Here is a 14891-nt window from a genome sequence, read left to right as displayed (position 1 = left end):
GGTTTTGAGATAATTTACATCCTTTTTTAAACTTGTTTCCATCACATATAAAGCTGGTCATTAATGCATGGAGTATGTAGCTGCAAAGAGGGAGGGTACTTAAAACACAGCTTTTAATAGTTGTTCTAGCACAAGTCTTATAGCTTGGTTTATACTGTATGTTGTATCATTATCTCTTTTTTGTCTGTCTTTTTTCAGACTTTTTATATGATGTAGTATTTAAAGAATAGAAAAACTAAACATTTTTTATACAGCATCATAAATGAAAGTAAAACTATTTCTGGGTTTTGTGAATACAGACTAAAAGAAATGGTTCGCATCTTGAGGTAGAATATTGCCTGGTCCACCATTATAGGCAGACAACTTTCCCATAGCCTTCCCCAAAGCTGTGAGAGCAGGACATGTTGGAATGTGTAAAGCATGGCTTTCAAGCCTGCAGATGTGCTGCATATATATACTGAACCATGGACACGGCAACTATTGAGGTATGCAGAAAGGAAAGAAAGTACCCTCCACTTCCCATACGGTGCATGTGTTAGTGTGTGCATTCTGCTTTTTTGCATCAGCTCTTTCTACCCCTCTTTATTGACTTTTAGTCCCCCTTCCCTTCATCTTCTCCGCACTTTCTCATTGGTGTTTTCTATGGCAAATCCAGCTGCCCACGGTTGCACCCTTTGTGTTTGATGGAGTGCCATACTCTCTGGCCCCTAGCTGTGTGTTTATGTACTTCTTGCACCTGCCTTTGCTTGACGAGTAACAGTACCACACACATTCACTCACTCAGTCAGTCACACTGACACACTCTATACACACTCTACCCCAACATACACACATGAATCACACAGGATACTGCTGTTTAAGCCAACAAACTACCTACCCTTGTGTTTTTACTCTTCCTGTGTACCCCACATTTTATAGTCCTAACAGCTGGACAAAACATTGCTTGGAGCTCCCCCATGCAACAACCACCAATCCAGCAGGTGCACAGTGCCCTTAGGACATCTATGTGGGCAAGGCGGATATGTTATAGTGATACCTCTAGTGCCATTTATCAAAGAGAACACCGAGTTGAAGAAAAGGCCCCTGTCATGTTACAGATTGGCTTGCACTTTTAACATCTTCGTCTTGTCCAGGCTCTGGGGAACAGTCGAGGCAACTCATCATTGTTGATGTCATTTTTCTTTTAGTGCTGTGTTGAAAAAGGCCAAATGGTCACTGAGTCTGGTTATTCATTCTCCATGAATAGGCTACTCTTTCAGGGTAGATGGGTCATGTGTTTTTAGGTTCACTCAGATACACTAAATGATATAGCCAAATGTCTTGGGCAATGCTTTTATGGCAAATACATATAGCTATATTGTTTCTAGTGGGAGAAGTAAACCTAACTTTATGTAGTACATATATCATTTTTAGTCGTTCCCTCTGGTCCTTGGCCACATGAACTAATCTTGAAATCAGTGTTTCATGTATATACACGTGTATCCGTATGAACATAAATGTATGGGAATTTTCACATACATTCTTTGAAGACCAAAGTTGCTTCCCTGGTTTAAAATGACTGAAATTGTGTACTTGGGACACCCCCTTGGTTGCGTGGAGTACAGACTCACTGATTAGTGTTTGGTTGATAATTAAGGTGCCAACTCTGCAGCTCTGCTGATTCTTAGGTTAAAATTAGAAGTGGGAAAGAAACTTTTAAAGAGCAAAATCACCCTCATCATTTGGATGCCATTAGTTTGCAATAGAGCATGCTGAAGATTTTGAGAGTGGTGTTGTTTTATTTTACAAGGTTTACATTGGGCATTACCATTTACTTAAAAGATTGATATCTATATATTTGTCAAACTGTACTGCAGTGTAAATAGAAAGTGGCTCCAAGACAAAGATATTCATTACTGGTTGCCAGTATTACAGCCTCAGCCTAAACAGAATAAGGCAGCTAAATGCACAGAGTGGTTGCACAGCACTGCTCTGTTTGACCTGTAGATATATTAAGTGGGAGACAGAGAGACAGGAGGAGGGTTATTAACATAACCATCTTCCATCTGGTCTCACAGAGGGCCTCTCAGACAGCAGGTGAAGAGGTTGATGGGCAATTTGTCTGAGAGAGAGAGGAGGGAAGTCAGTGGTTAGAGATTTTTAGCAATTTTCAATAATTCCCCCGGTTAAGTGTGCTATGTGTGTGACTACTCAAACATGCCCTACTTCACACTGCTGATTTACGGTAAAACTACATTTGAATTTTTAGTTGATCGGGCTTTACGCAGCAAAGAAAAATACTGTGTGCTATGTTGGTGTAAAACAGCCCACCCAATTTACCACTGGTTATACAGTGTTTAGATTTTTTAGTCACCTGTGTAAGAAGGAAATTTGTTATATAATATCTGTGTGTATACAAAAGAGTTTGAGAGGATAAAACTAGTAGGGGGTGGCTCAGGAATTAGAGCTTGTCCTACACTTATCAAAAGGTTGTTTTCATCCTGGGCTGAGTAGGTGTCCAAATGTAGACATAAGTTTGCATACTTACTTGCATACTGGATGGTAAGGTATGGGCAAGTTACCGAACCTCGAGTTGCCCTTCAAGCATCCATTGCCGTGAGTGATCATTTAAGTTAAAAGTGCTTTTGCATAGAACAAAACGCTTGTATGTACATGTGTGTGAGAGATTTGCAGTAGAAAGTGTTTCACATGCTAAACTTGAGTTTATTTATGTTGATGTTGAACCTTTTATTTTTTTTGCTGTTTGCTCAGTGATTTTACCATCCCTTGGCCAACACATGACAGAAAAAGCCCCAGAAAGTTGTAAACTCGACTGAAAAAGTGCTGTGGACACTTGTAGGAAATAAAGCACAATCACTGTATGAGAGGATTATTTGAGAAGGAAAGCCTTATTGGAACAGGTGATGCAAGAATTAAATGTGATTCCCTTGGACAGTTCCAGCTTACTGGAAGAATGTAGCATGTGATGAATGGATCCTCCTCTCCTCTCTCAACAGGCGGTTTGGCACATAACTTCCTTAACTCCACAGTATCTTTTAGTCATCCAGCTATGTCTCCCTGCTTCTCCTGTTATGTGTTTGAAATAGCCTCTCACCATAGAAATAACACTGACATATCATAATAGAGAATATGTAATTCCTAGCCGCATTGCAAACAGTTTCATTTTGGAAAGATGGAAGACAGGAGGTTCTTCCACACTAGGCTGCCATTAAGAGAAGTAATCATAGAGTGAGGAACACTTGAGGCTCCTGTGATGTAATGCTGGTGTGAAGTGAGCTGTACTTGACACTAAGCTGAATACAAGCGTGACTATATGGGATATTGTTTTGGAAATAAACTATTACTCATGACAAGTTAATTAGATCTCTTTTTATCATGATTTTTAGGCATAACAGTATGGGTGTGATGTCAGACTGTCTTGTATCCAAAATGATCTAAACGTTTTCACAGGAAAGGAGAAATTCAAATAATAAACAAAGATAACCTCTGTAAATTTTCAGACCCTGTCCGTTTGTACTCACAAGAAGATATAACATTAAAGAAAATAATAACTCTAACTATGGACTGGCGTAAACTTTAAAACTAAGAAGGTGCATGATCTATTTTAGAAAAAATGCCCAGTGTTGTTTGTCGTTGTTTTTTTTCTAACAGGAGGTTTATAGCTGACCTTAATATGCAAATGTATTTTAATTCAGATTATGTGTCAAAGAGATGCGCTATCAGTTATACCGTTGAAAACAGAGGACACCTTTTCTTGATATCTGTGTTTAAGAGCACCTGGCTGGTCAAGAACAATTAAAGGCCAATCAGGTGTTTAACTAAGTCACAGAAGCGGTCCTTAAACCTGCCGGACTGCAGTTCATTTTCACTTTTTTTCACTTTTTTTATTAGGTGTGAAATATCCAGGCCCGTCACCGACTCTCGAAGGCTCGGTCCAAAACCTGGAGCTGAAGTTCTGCAGCCGTGCGACGGTGAAATGTGCCTCAGGAACCGTGGGAGCTGTAAAAGTGTGCGCCAGGACCCCAGGTGTGTGCAGCTGTGCCCTGTTAAAACTTTACTGCCTGTGTAGGAGGGAAAGAGTGAGACAGACTAGACTCTTCTTTTACTTTCTTTAACTTATGCTTTTACACACTCCACTCTGTCTTGCTCCCTCTCGTTTTCCTGCTCAGTCTTTATGTTGATTTCTTTCCAGCTATGTGATTCAGTTGCTGTTTTCTCCTGGGGCGCTGTCATTGGGCTGTGGCCATGTCTTTGATGGCAAGGATGTTATTGGAGCTAGTGTCATAGCATAGAGTTCATGAGGTCAAGCTGCACATGATGTGGGTCAGATTAGCAGATCTATTGCAGCTGTCAATATAGAAATACAAGCAAACCATGTGCAGTTAATGCCCTTATTTTAAAATGAACATTTATTGTAGAGTCAGAAAAATATGTGCACATAAGGAGTGAAAAATGAAAATGACGATGGAGGGCAAAGTCTGGCTCATTCAGTTTTTCTTTTGGACTATGAGGTCTTCAACTAAAGTGAAAAATTAACAAAACATGGCTTTATTGGTGCATAGGACTGGTCATAATAATAATTCATAATTCGTTATTAGGCCTTTTGCCTTCTGTATAGCAACCAAATAGTGCTGTTGCAGTCACTTCAAGGTGAATCACAAGGAAGTTCAAATAAAGGGCTGTTTTTAATACATGAAACATTCACAACAAGCTTTTGGTGTTTTATTTTATGTGTACTTTTGGTCATTCCTATTTCAGAAATGCTTTCCATTTTATGGGACTTATTATAGCTTGATTTGGGGAAGTGGAGAGTTTGTAAAATATTACAAACTATTACTCTTGTCTTTCAGGTTCAGGAGAGGGCGTGAAGGAGAAGCTGGTTCCTCTGATTCAGGGTCCATCTGACACTAAAGAACTACATATGAGCCGCTGGCTTAATGAGATTCGCAAGCCTGAATCTTTGCTGGCCCCTGACCTGCTGGCATTTTCTATTCAGGTCCCTCAGCAAGGAGATGATTGCCGGAACTCAGGTATAAGTCTTTTAAATGTATGGATTACCCTCTCCTCTCCTCTTCTCTCGTCTCCTCTCCTCTCCGCCCTGCCCCACCCTTCATTCATAAATCAGGTTTTAGTTCATTTTCTGGTTGTGGTTTTGGTGTTTGGGTTTGTTACAGGCACTGATTATATCTGCACTATTGGTGATCTAATTCAGGAGTCTCCATTTGTTTAGGTTGTCATATTTTCCTTCCTCTCATAATGTCATGTAGTGCCCCCTTTCAGTTATTTGTTTAGTAAAGCCGATAAGTGTTTCCCACTCTGCTATCCTTGAGGCAGGGTTGGCAGCCCTGCGTCTCTTTTCAGGCAGCGTGATTTCTCTAAACAGCAGTTAGTCTCTGTCAGCACTGGGCTGAGCTGGCTAACAACAGCTAACCACTTGAGGATTGCTGTTGACGGCTGCTCTGATGTCAGGTTGCAGTTTTGATTGCATCCCTAGACCACAGATTATGTTTCCTGTGTCATTGTGAGGGTGTGTGGGTGCATGCATGTGCCTTTTGAGAGAGGGAGTGGGATTTTTCAGTAGCCTTTCCAAAGGGCTAAAAATGCAAACCAAATTCCAAAATTTAAAGTGCTACAGTGCTTGATTTAGTTGGATATTGATAATCACATCTGTACATGTAGCCAAGGATGCCCTCATTTTTCTGTATGACCTTCTAGAAATAGATATGACCATGGATATTAGTGTGTTATTAATATTCTTCATACCATCAACTTAAAAAAACTTTCTTCCCGAGAAAAACTGATACCTCTCGAAGTATGGGACATTTTCTACTACGTCATGGCCTTAAGCCGCTCCCAAGTTTCTAAAAGCCCACAGTAGGGGGCTTAAAGTACATTCTGGGCTGTTTTCCTGCAACCCTCTCCCAAGATCAGATCCCAAGATCAGATACAGGAGAAGCCTGGGGTGACAATGTAAAACAATACAGCTCCAGTATTTGTTTTCAGAGTTGTCTTCAGAGTCACAGTTGTACATTACTTTTAATACCGAACTACAGAGATTCATTGTGTAGCCTTGATTTGTGCAAACTGCCAACTCCTGAATCATATCAGGGCTCAGGCCTTAAACATGTCAGCTCTGAGGTGTGTATAGAGCTGGCCTCAGGTAGTTTAAACTGTGAGAAGAAGATACAGTTGTAGCTAAGGCTGCAGGGAAGTAAGAAGAAAAGTATTGTTTAGAGACAGTAGATTTCAGAGGTTATCCCTAACCAGGCACTGCATTGCTCTTTAAATTTCACTCTATCATTTACTGCCCCATTTCTAGTGAACTAAGTGTCATTTCACTTCTGTAAATTGCAAATCAAAGGGAGGGGGAAAAAATTTCTTAGAGAGTTAATGGTTTGATAAATGGGAGGACAGTCATTGAATACATTTCCTGAAAGTTACAGCGACAGAAAAGCTGATTTTTAAAATCAGTGTTTCCGACGAGATGTTCTTCCATCGTTTACATACATGATCACTCAGACATATAGCAGATAGATACTTTTAGGAGCTCTGGTAAACTCTGTTTAGTCCACAGCCTCAAACCATTACTGTGATTTAGAGACCATATTATTTCAGTAAAGCATGGCTCATAAAGACAGTACATATTTTTGAATATTAAAACCTGATCTGAACACAAACCAGAAGACCAAAAGGAAGCAAAGAGAGTGGGAGAGCGAAAGGAGATGAAGGTAAAAGGAGGTGGGGGGGCTGACTCCCAGAAGAACTGAGTATATCTCCAGCAGATGTGGAGCAGTGCAGGTCTGTGCTACTTCTCATCACTGCCTCTCTTCTTTTTTCCTCTGTCTTTTGAGTTCAGATTGCTCTATTTTTCCTCACTGTCTGCACGTCTCTATTGTCTCTATTCGGATATATGATATTTAACAGTGTGGGCTTCATCAGTCACTTAACTGGCTGCCATTCAGACTTGGTTCATGTTTACCTTCATATTACTTATATAAATATGTGTCACTCACATGTGTCTAAATGATGGACAAAAGCCACAAATCAGCTGTGATATGTGCAACATTTGCAAATAGCTTTCACCCTTTTGATAAAGAGAATCACAAGCATTGTGTGTGTGGTGCAGAGTACTACCAGAGATAGAGCTGTATTTCGTCCCTTGTGCATTTCAGACTCAGATAAATCACTTTTGGTTTTGGAATATTGAAATGATTAATGCCCTAGACATCTAATTGATCTAATAATCAAATGTGTAGTAAAAGCTGGGGGACAGCAGCGTGTGAATGTAGAGTAACAGCTTTACCACACGTGGAATGTTTTTCCTCGTTCTGTATTGTTGCTAACGTGCTGCTGAGGATAACACTTGTGTGTGTACACAGGGTTTTTGGGTGTCTACTTAAAGCTCTGTGTTTTGTATGGTGGTCAGGCTTACATCAAAGCCTTTGGTTAGCCCACATGTCCCATGTCCCTGCTGTCATCCAGAGGGTGACTGGGAGCCTTTTAGAGCAATGTTAATAGAATGATGGATGCAACGCCTCATTCAGCAAGAGATGAAAGGTGGTGTGGCACTGCTCTAAATAGGCTGGACACTTTGCTCCCACAGGGCTAGCTCAGAGGTTCAACATTTTGTGATCATGACATTCCTCAGTTGTTGGAGCACTTGGTCTTGGCATCAAACACACTTTATTCTTCCCATGTGGTTCTGCTGAGTCCATTTACCAAATTCCTAAAGTGTGATCATTATACACTGAGTATACGACTGGGGTAGGGAGAAAAGCTGACTCCTGACACTAGGATGCAGTGGAAAACACAGCAGTTATGAGCGATGTCTGCCCAGTTCTCAAAGCATAACTGGGGGGGGTAATTGACATTAAGCTACCAGTGTGTAGTCAGTGAAGTGTTTAAATATATATACATACATATACCTTTATTTGATTGACTGCAGTTGATTATAAGTCAAGAGAAGTCTTGTTTTTTCTGTATTTTGCCTCTGCCCCTTATGTATGAGTGATCTCTGCATTGTCTCATTTCTTCGAGCTTGTGACAGGCTCTGAAAATCACCAGCACTTTCCTTATAGATCCTTTAATTCATCCCAGAAGCCATTTCCTCAATGCCATGCACTGTCTAATTTCTCAAGGCTCGGAAAGGCTCATATCTCCAGGGGGAGTGTTGGGAAATGTTCATTTTCAGTGTTAAAGTAAAGATAAATTGGTTGTTTTGATATATTGTTTTATTTGAATTATTTGTAGTCCAGTATTTTAATGGAAGCTTTGACACGTTTAATTGTCTCATTCTTTCTCTCACTCCTTATAACTCTTTTATACAAAGTTAATCTAAGGAGATGAGTAGCTTTTAAATCTGGCCAGTGACATCTGTTTTCTGTCTAATTGTTTACCAGTGAACTAAAACAAAATTCCAATTTACTTAGAAAATGAAGAGGGTGGGTTGGGTGGCTATGGTCGGCGGTTGGAGGGAGTCCCTGTACACTTGTAGAACTCCTGCAGATCAGGAATAATGTGTTTTTATTTAACAGAGCTGAGGTTGGAACATTCTAATAAATTAAGCACAATTAAAGGCGTGGGTTTTTACGCAGAAGAACTAAGCAGCTCTGCTTTGAAGTGTCCTCTTTTATGGATCCAAAAGGGTCGAGTAATTTTATTTCTCGCCATTAACCCTTTGGATTACAACATGACGGTCCCACAGGATTTCTCCAAGTTGAGTAGTCGACCCAGATAGCCACAATATCCTTTTCATGGTCTTTTCTTCTGAAAGAACCAAACTTGCATTATGAGACATGAATAATAAAATATGAATGCCACTTTTTAATGAAATAAATAAAAGATAAATTATCATAATAAAGCAGCAATAGAAACATGCAAGTCTGCAGGACAAAGAGGTGCAAGTGAGGTAGCTGCTTTTAAGTCACAGCAGACAGCAATCCAGGTTGGCGGACAGGATCAGAAGGGCATAGGTTTTTCTCCACATGGGCCTAGTTGAGAGCCAGGGACATGTCATCATTCACCAGCACACACTGGAATGGATGCCTCTGGTATTAGATCTATAAATTATTTTTGAATTTAATCAGAGTAGAGCAGTGCCTTTAGTGACTGGGACCAGAAATCCTTGGCCATGTCATTCACAGTGACCTCTAGTGCTACTTTGAGTGTAAATTATCACTGGTACTCAAGAGACAGTTTGATCATTTTGATCCCTGGACAGTGGCTGGCTGGCTGGCTGACTATGCACTTTTGGCTCAGTCTTGGGTCTGTCATCACTGATGGATGGGAAAGACTAAGGGGCCTTGGATGGGGCTAGTGTGCAAGAGTAGGGCGTGTGAGGAGCTGGGGTTTATGCTGAACTGTGGGGCAAGCAGCAGCCTGCAGGTGTCCCCCACCCGAAACACACACTCACTTTACCATTGTGATTTCACCAGAGGAGGGAGGGACCAATGGTTCGAGTGAGTTTTATGATTGTAGAAAAGACAGGGAGAGAGAGGGAGAGTGTGAGTCTGTGAGGGATAGCATGTGTTTTCCCTAGGCACGGCAGCAGCTGCAAGACAATGATTTATGCTTTTCTCAGAACTCTGGGATCTCAAAATGTTACATTTAATCAAGCACACTGAGAGCAGAGCAAATGTTAAAGATGTTCCCTATAAAGCCCTTCAGTTTTGATCTCTTTACCATACCATGGGAGCAGGGAGAATAGAGGAACAAAGTGATCTTTAATCTCAATTTTAACATATTGAAGGGAATTATGAAAGCTACATGGAATTAATCCTGTGCGAATTCCCAAAGTGCTGTAATACTGAACACACTTAGTTCCCTAATAGTTATTAAAGCTGTTTTCTCCTTAATTACTGCTTTAAAATTAGACAAATGGAGGGAAGAAACTGCTTCAGACTGTTTATTCTGAATTAAGTCTAAACATATTTATTATATATTTATTATAGGAATATAACTATAATGCATGCAACTATATGTTGCATGCATTATAGTGACATTTCATGCAACCCTATATAAAGTGTTGATGTGTATTTGTGCCCATTTATGTAAGTGTCCTGAGAGGCCTGTCCACAGCAGTCAGAAACAGGTGGGGTTCTACAGTACTTTGAGTCTGCAAACCCAAAGACTAATGAGAGCAGGTGGCACTGAAGCACCACCTGACTTTGATCTGACCGTTGGACTCAAACACATGCATGCATGCCATTACACTCACTGGTCAGTGCATGCACGTGCAAATGCAGAGAAACTGCTACATATGCTCTGTTTGCCTCTTTACTGAAATGATAGCCTTTGAATGGGTTGCACTGACACTGTAGATGGGGTGTGAACTGAAGTGGGATCTCCCTTGGTAGCCTCCTCCATTACAATCTTTCAAAGGCCTGCTGTACTTTCATATGTCCATCTATCATGCTCTTTTCCCCTCCTTTGCATGTGTTCACTCACTCCATAGAGTGTTAAATCAACAGTCTGGCTTTGTTTCAGGCAGAAACTTGATGGCTTTAAGCTGCTGCCTGAACTTTTTCTGGCTGATAGATCTACAGTAGACAAAATGGTACTAAAAATACATTTATTGTACATGCTTGGGAGAAACCTCAGAAAGCAATTTACTAAGCAAATGTCATAAATGAAGTGACCAGCTCTTCAGCTGTTGGGACCTGATCAAAATTTCACAAGAGGTGACTGTGAATAAATGAAGAGACAAGTAGCTACTTCAGATAATGTCTGGGAGTGTGCATTCATACACTTCTGAGGAGTATGAGAATTTAACAGGACTTGTAAATACTCATCAGGCTTTGCCTCATGCAAATTAAAATGAGTCTTGCCATTCAATTTTGGAATCAAGTCCATGAAACTCGACCAAAACAAGTTATCCCAAGTGTTTGTTTGTTTAAGCACCCAGTGACTTCCACAATAGTGTGTTTAATCGCCAAGGCAGCTACTCTCATCATGTTTTGTGTATGTATGAAGCAAGGCAGGTAATCTGGAGATTAGACCCCAGAGAATCCTCTCAGAGATGGCTGTCGAGGTCAATCACAGCCCATTACTGGAGCTGTTCATCTGTGAAGTGTTGGGCTATTTAGGCCAGTCTCACAGTTCTTAAAGCCTGGGTGAAATGTGAGGCAGAAGGACGAGCATACAGATTGGGCACAAAGAGATGAAGGCTATGGCTAGAGATGGGGTAGGGTTGGAGTGTGACTCAGACTAAAGCTACTGATGCTAGTCTTCACTCTAATGATATCACAGCTCCCATGCGAGTATTTTGTATCTTCCCTTCAGGATTCAATATGAACAGAAGACAGGATTGTGTTTACGCCATGTAGTAAATGAGTGCAAATGACACACTCAGGAAACATTTGTTATAATAATAGTAAAGTAACAGAATTGAAATAAAAGATTATAGAATAAAAGCAGGAATATAACATTTTGGGAAGATGAGATGTAGCACTGCTACCGTTACACAAATAACATTAATCAGTCATAATAATGGTTAGTTATTATCTGCCTACTTAAGGGGTTGAAGCTGTAGAAGCTGCAGAAATCTAGGACTAATTGCAGCTTAGAGGATAAGCGTGGTCAACAGGCTTCTTTGGATTTTGCCGTCCACATGAGACAGTATGTTGGTGTAGCGGTGAGTCAAGATTTAGTCTTTAAGTGTGAAAAGAGGTCATCGTGGGTCACTGCTATTTTACCTCTGAAGGTTGTTGTCTAGGTAGGGTAGAGTCAAAGAGAAAGAGAGAAGCAATTAGCCTTTCTCACCATGTGAAAACGGAGACAATATTACCTAATCAGTCTCATTAGCGTGATCTCTGGAAAGGCGTAATGACTGCTTGTAATGGCTGTGAAAGGATCTCGTATCACATTAGTGTGAATGTCACTTCCAGATGAAAAGTCTATAGCACTTGGAAATAACATGGGCACAAGGCAGAAGTCTAAAATGTAATAATGTTTCTGTACTAGTTTGAACTCAACTTTATGTTTGGTGTGGTTCCTTGTGACTACCTGTGTGTTTGGGGCTACATAATAAATGTGGATCCTCCTTGAAGTCATTGAATCTTAAATGTCTAAAGGTTTTACACAATACAGATGTGAGCGTTTTACTGAAAACAATCTGAATGTTTTCATTCAGATTGTTAGGTAAACTTTGGCCATCCACACTGAAATAGCAAAAAAGCAAAAGGCAAGTAAATCTCCTCTGTAAGGCACATGAACAGTACACTCGTGAAAGCATTCCAATGATACTGCATAGATTTTGAGAATGCCTACTTTTAGCAGCATTTAGTGCTGAGCTTTATGTTCTATTAAGCTAAGTCAGTACATGAAGAAATTAAATTTCCCACAGTTTTCTGATGATGCTTTCTGCTCCACAGCTGCAACATGGTGATTTAGCTTGTCAGCTACTGGGTGTAATGTAATTCCCGGGGCTCCCTGACTCATTTTACCACTAAGGTACATTTATTTTTAAGGTCTGTCAGTGACACACACACACGCACACGCTTTCTTATTATTGAGTTATTACAACAAGTAATTCCAAGTTAAGCTCCTTAGAGGCAGATAGGGAGAGACTCTTCAGTGATCACTGCAGGAAAGGCGAAGGAGTTTCGTTTTGCTGTTTATAAAGGCAGAACAACAATACAACACGTTAACAGGGCACGCTCACTGTAAACTCTGGTTCATTGTGTTGAATACAAGCTGTTTACACTTTATCCAGCTCTGGATTGAGTAGCTAGGATGGAGGAGGTCAATTTACTTAACCTTATCTAATTGAATGTTGTCACTGGATCAAAGGTCGCCACATTCCACACAGTCAGATCAAACATCACACAGCACAATCACAACAATTGGCTACCCTGGATCACTTAATCAGGGGCTTGAAGTTTTATTCTCACAAATTAGAGGGGATAATGTCCAGACGGACTATGGAGGGCCTGAACACTATCTTCAGTTATGCACATTTGGATTAGTTAGCTTTAATCGTACTGGTACTATGAGGGTTTCCTCAACTTTCAAGTTATTTACAGTTTACTTTATACATTTCTGTGCGTAAAATTTGTTGCATAATCCTTGCCAAAGCTACCAAAGAGATCTTTTAATTTATGTTAAAGATTAAACCTTGTGATGCTTCATGATAAAATATACACATGTGCTGATGTGAGAGGCTGTAGTTTAGCAGATGCCCCATAATGGAGAATTTCTTTCTCTTTGCTGACAGAGACAAACATCACTTTGCGGTGGCTCCCTGTTCATCACGCCACTCAGTTTATCAGTGTCACTGTCTGTCTGTGAGCCATACTTCTGTCTTTCATCTCTCATTATTGCTGTTCCAGCAAGTGAGATCAACCACTACCTCCTCACATTATTAGAGGCTGGTTACTGATTCATAATCTGCCAGTCCTAAAGTCATATACAGGCTAACCAGAGTTCAGACAGATGCTGAATAGGCAGAGCAGAGCAGTACTGAAGCGAGCTGGCTGGAGTTCTGTGTCAGTAGCCAAACCAATATGTGTCTCGCCGCTTGAGTGCCCATCAGAAAACACGTGGTGGTCGTGGGAAGGGGATGAGAGCCCATTAGCTTCTACACAGCTGAGCTGCCGCGGCGCGTCTCCTCCCTCGTACCAAGCCCTTTCCTCACCTCTTCTCTCATTCCCCCAACACGGCACTCCTCCGCCTCCACTCCCCTATTTTATGTGCTTCGCACAAACTTTCCCAGGCTATGCTGTTGCCCAAATGAATCTGTGTGCGTCCAGTTCGCAAAGCCACACAGAACCATAGCAGTATCAGCTCTTCCAAAGAATACGAGGGAAATTAAAAATTAGTGCAGAAGGTCCATTCTCACATCAGGCAGCAGTGATGATAAAAAAGGAGTTGAAAGGAAAGTGGCGTATAGGGTTAAGAAGGAGTAGGAGCTGATGTTCTTTGAAATCTCTTTGATGCTGATGTGGACATTATTACTGGAGAAGTACGTTAGATGTAAGTAATTAAGCTAATAGTTGTTGTAGGGTTCTGGGTGGGACAGCGGTGGTGGTGAGAGGCATTTCTCACAGCTCTCTCAGAATAAAAAAGGCAAAGTAATTAACAGAATCAGTCGGTAGGAACCAGACCAGGGGGGTGGGTTGAGTGAGGCTCAGTCAGGAATGGAATGTGACACACACCAGCTTCACTAATGTTGAATTCTCCCATATAACTGGCTTACACACACACTTATTCACACAAACAGAACGCCCAATTACAAGGATTTTTGAGGGGTTTTTTAGGCTGGCTTTTGTTCATAAATGCTTCTGGCAAAGAGCACATTTCAGCATCATCTGTTAGAGAGCAATAGAAGGAAGTTGAAAATTGGACTCTGCAAGGTTTTGTTTGCCACATATCCTGGTCTTCTGTTGTTCAAAGCATATTTCTTTCTGTCACTGAAAACCATTGTGATTTGTTCCAGTGACAGACAGACTGAAAAATGGATTCTCAGAGTCTTTATTGTATCGTCACGTATTTATCTCCTAAGAGTTCTGTAATTCTTCTTGTTTTGTATGTAGAGCTCTCATTTGTCTTCAAAGTCCCCCCACAGACCACACAGGAACATCACTGGCGTCGTTATTTCCCATAAAAGAACCAACAGTCATGCTGCGATGACTAAGTATATGCAGGTTTGACCAGCTCACTACAGCAGAATGATTGGCAGCTGAAATTATTTAAAGATTTAAAGCTGCAGTCTGTAATGTTCTGCACCTTTCAACTGCATAAAAGATGACAAGAGCATGTTTTAGTGTTTGTACTAGTGATCCTCCACTGACCAGCTGTCTGTGGGCGTGTGTGTGTCACCAGTGTTTCTTTGCCAATAGCTTTTCCTGCAAGAGACTAGTGGTGATTTTTAATACACCACACTGAGCAGAACT

General features: G+C 40.8%; 1 protein-coding gene across 3 annotated transcripts in view; it reads left to right on the top strand.

Annotated features, from left to right (window-relative positions):
- The window catches only part of LOC116315277 (vacuolar protein sorting-associated protein 13B), a 298439-nt gene that overhangs the window by 79136 nt on the left and 204412 nt on the right, over positions 1-14891 (top strand). For all 3 annotated transcript variants that reach the window (XM_039619055.1, XM_039619054.1, XM_031733531.2), the window contains 2 exons: positions 3892-4026; positions 4851-5030. In XM_039619055.1, the coding sequence (XP_039474989.1) occupies positions 3892-4026; positions 4851-5030 (315 nt within the window). The remainder of the gene's footprint in view (positions 1-3891; positions 4027-4850; positions 5031-14891) is intronic.

This window comes from Oreochromis aureus, linkage group 11, assembly GCF_013358895.1.
Source record: "Oreochromis aureus strain Israel breed Guangdong linkage group 11, ZZ_aureus, whole genome shotgun sequence".
NCBI lineage: Eukaryota > Metazoa > Chordata > Actinopteri > Cichliformes > Cichlidae > Oreochromis > Oreochromis aureus.
This window is presented reverse-complemented; position numbering and strand designations above follow the sequence as displayed.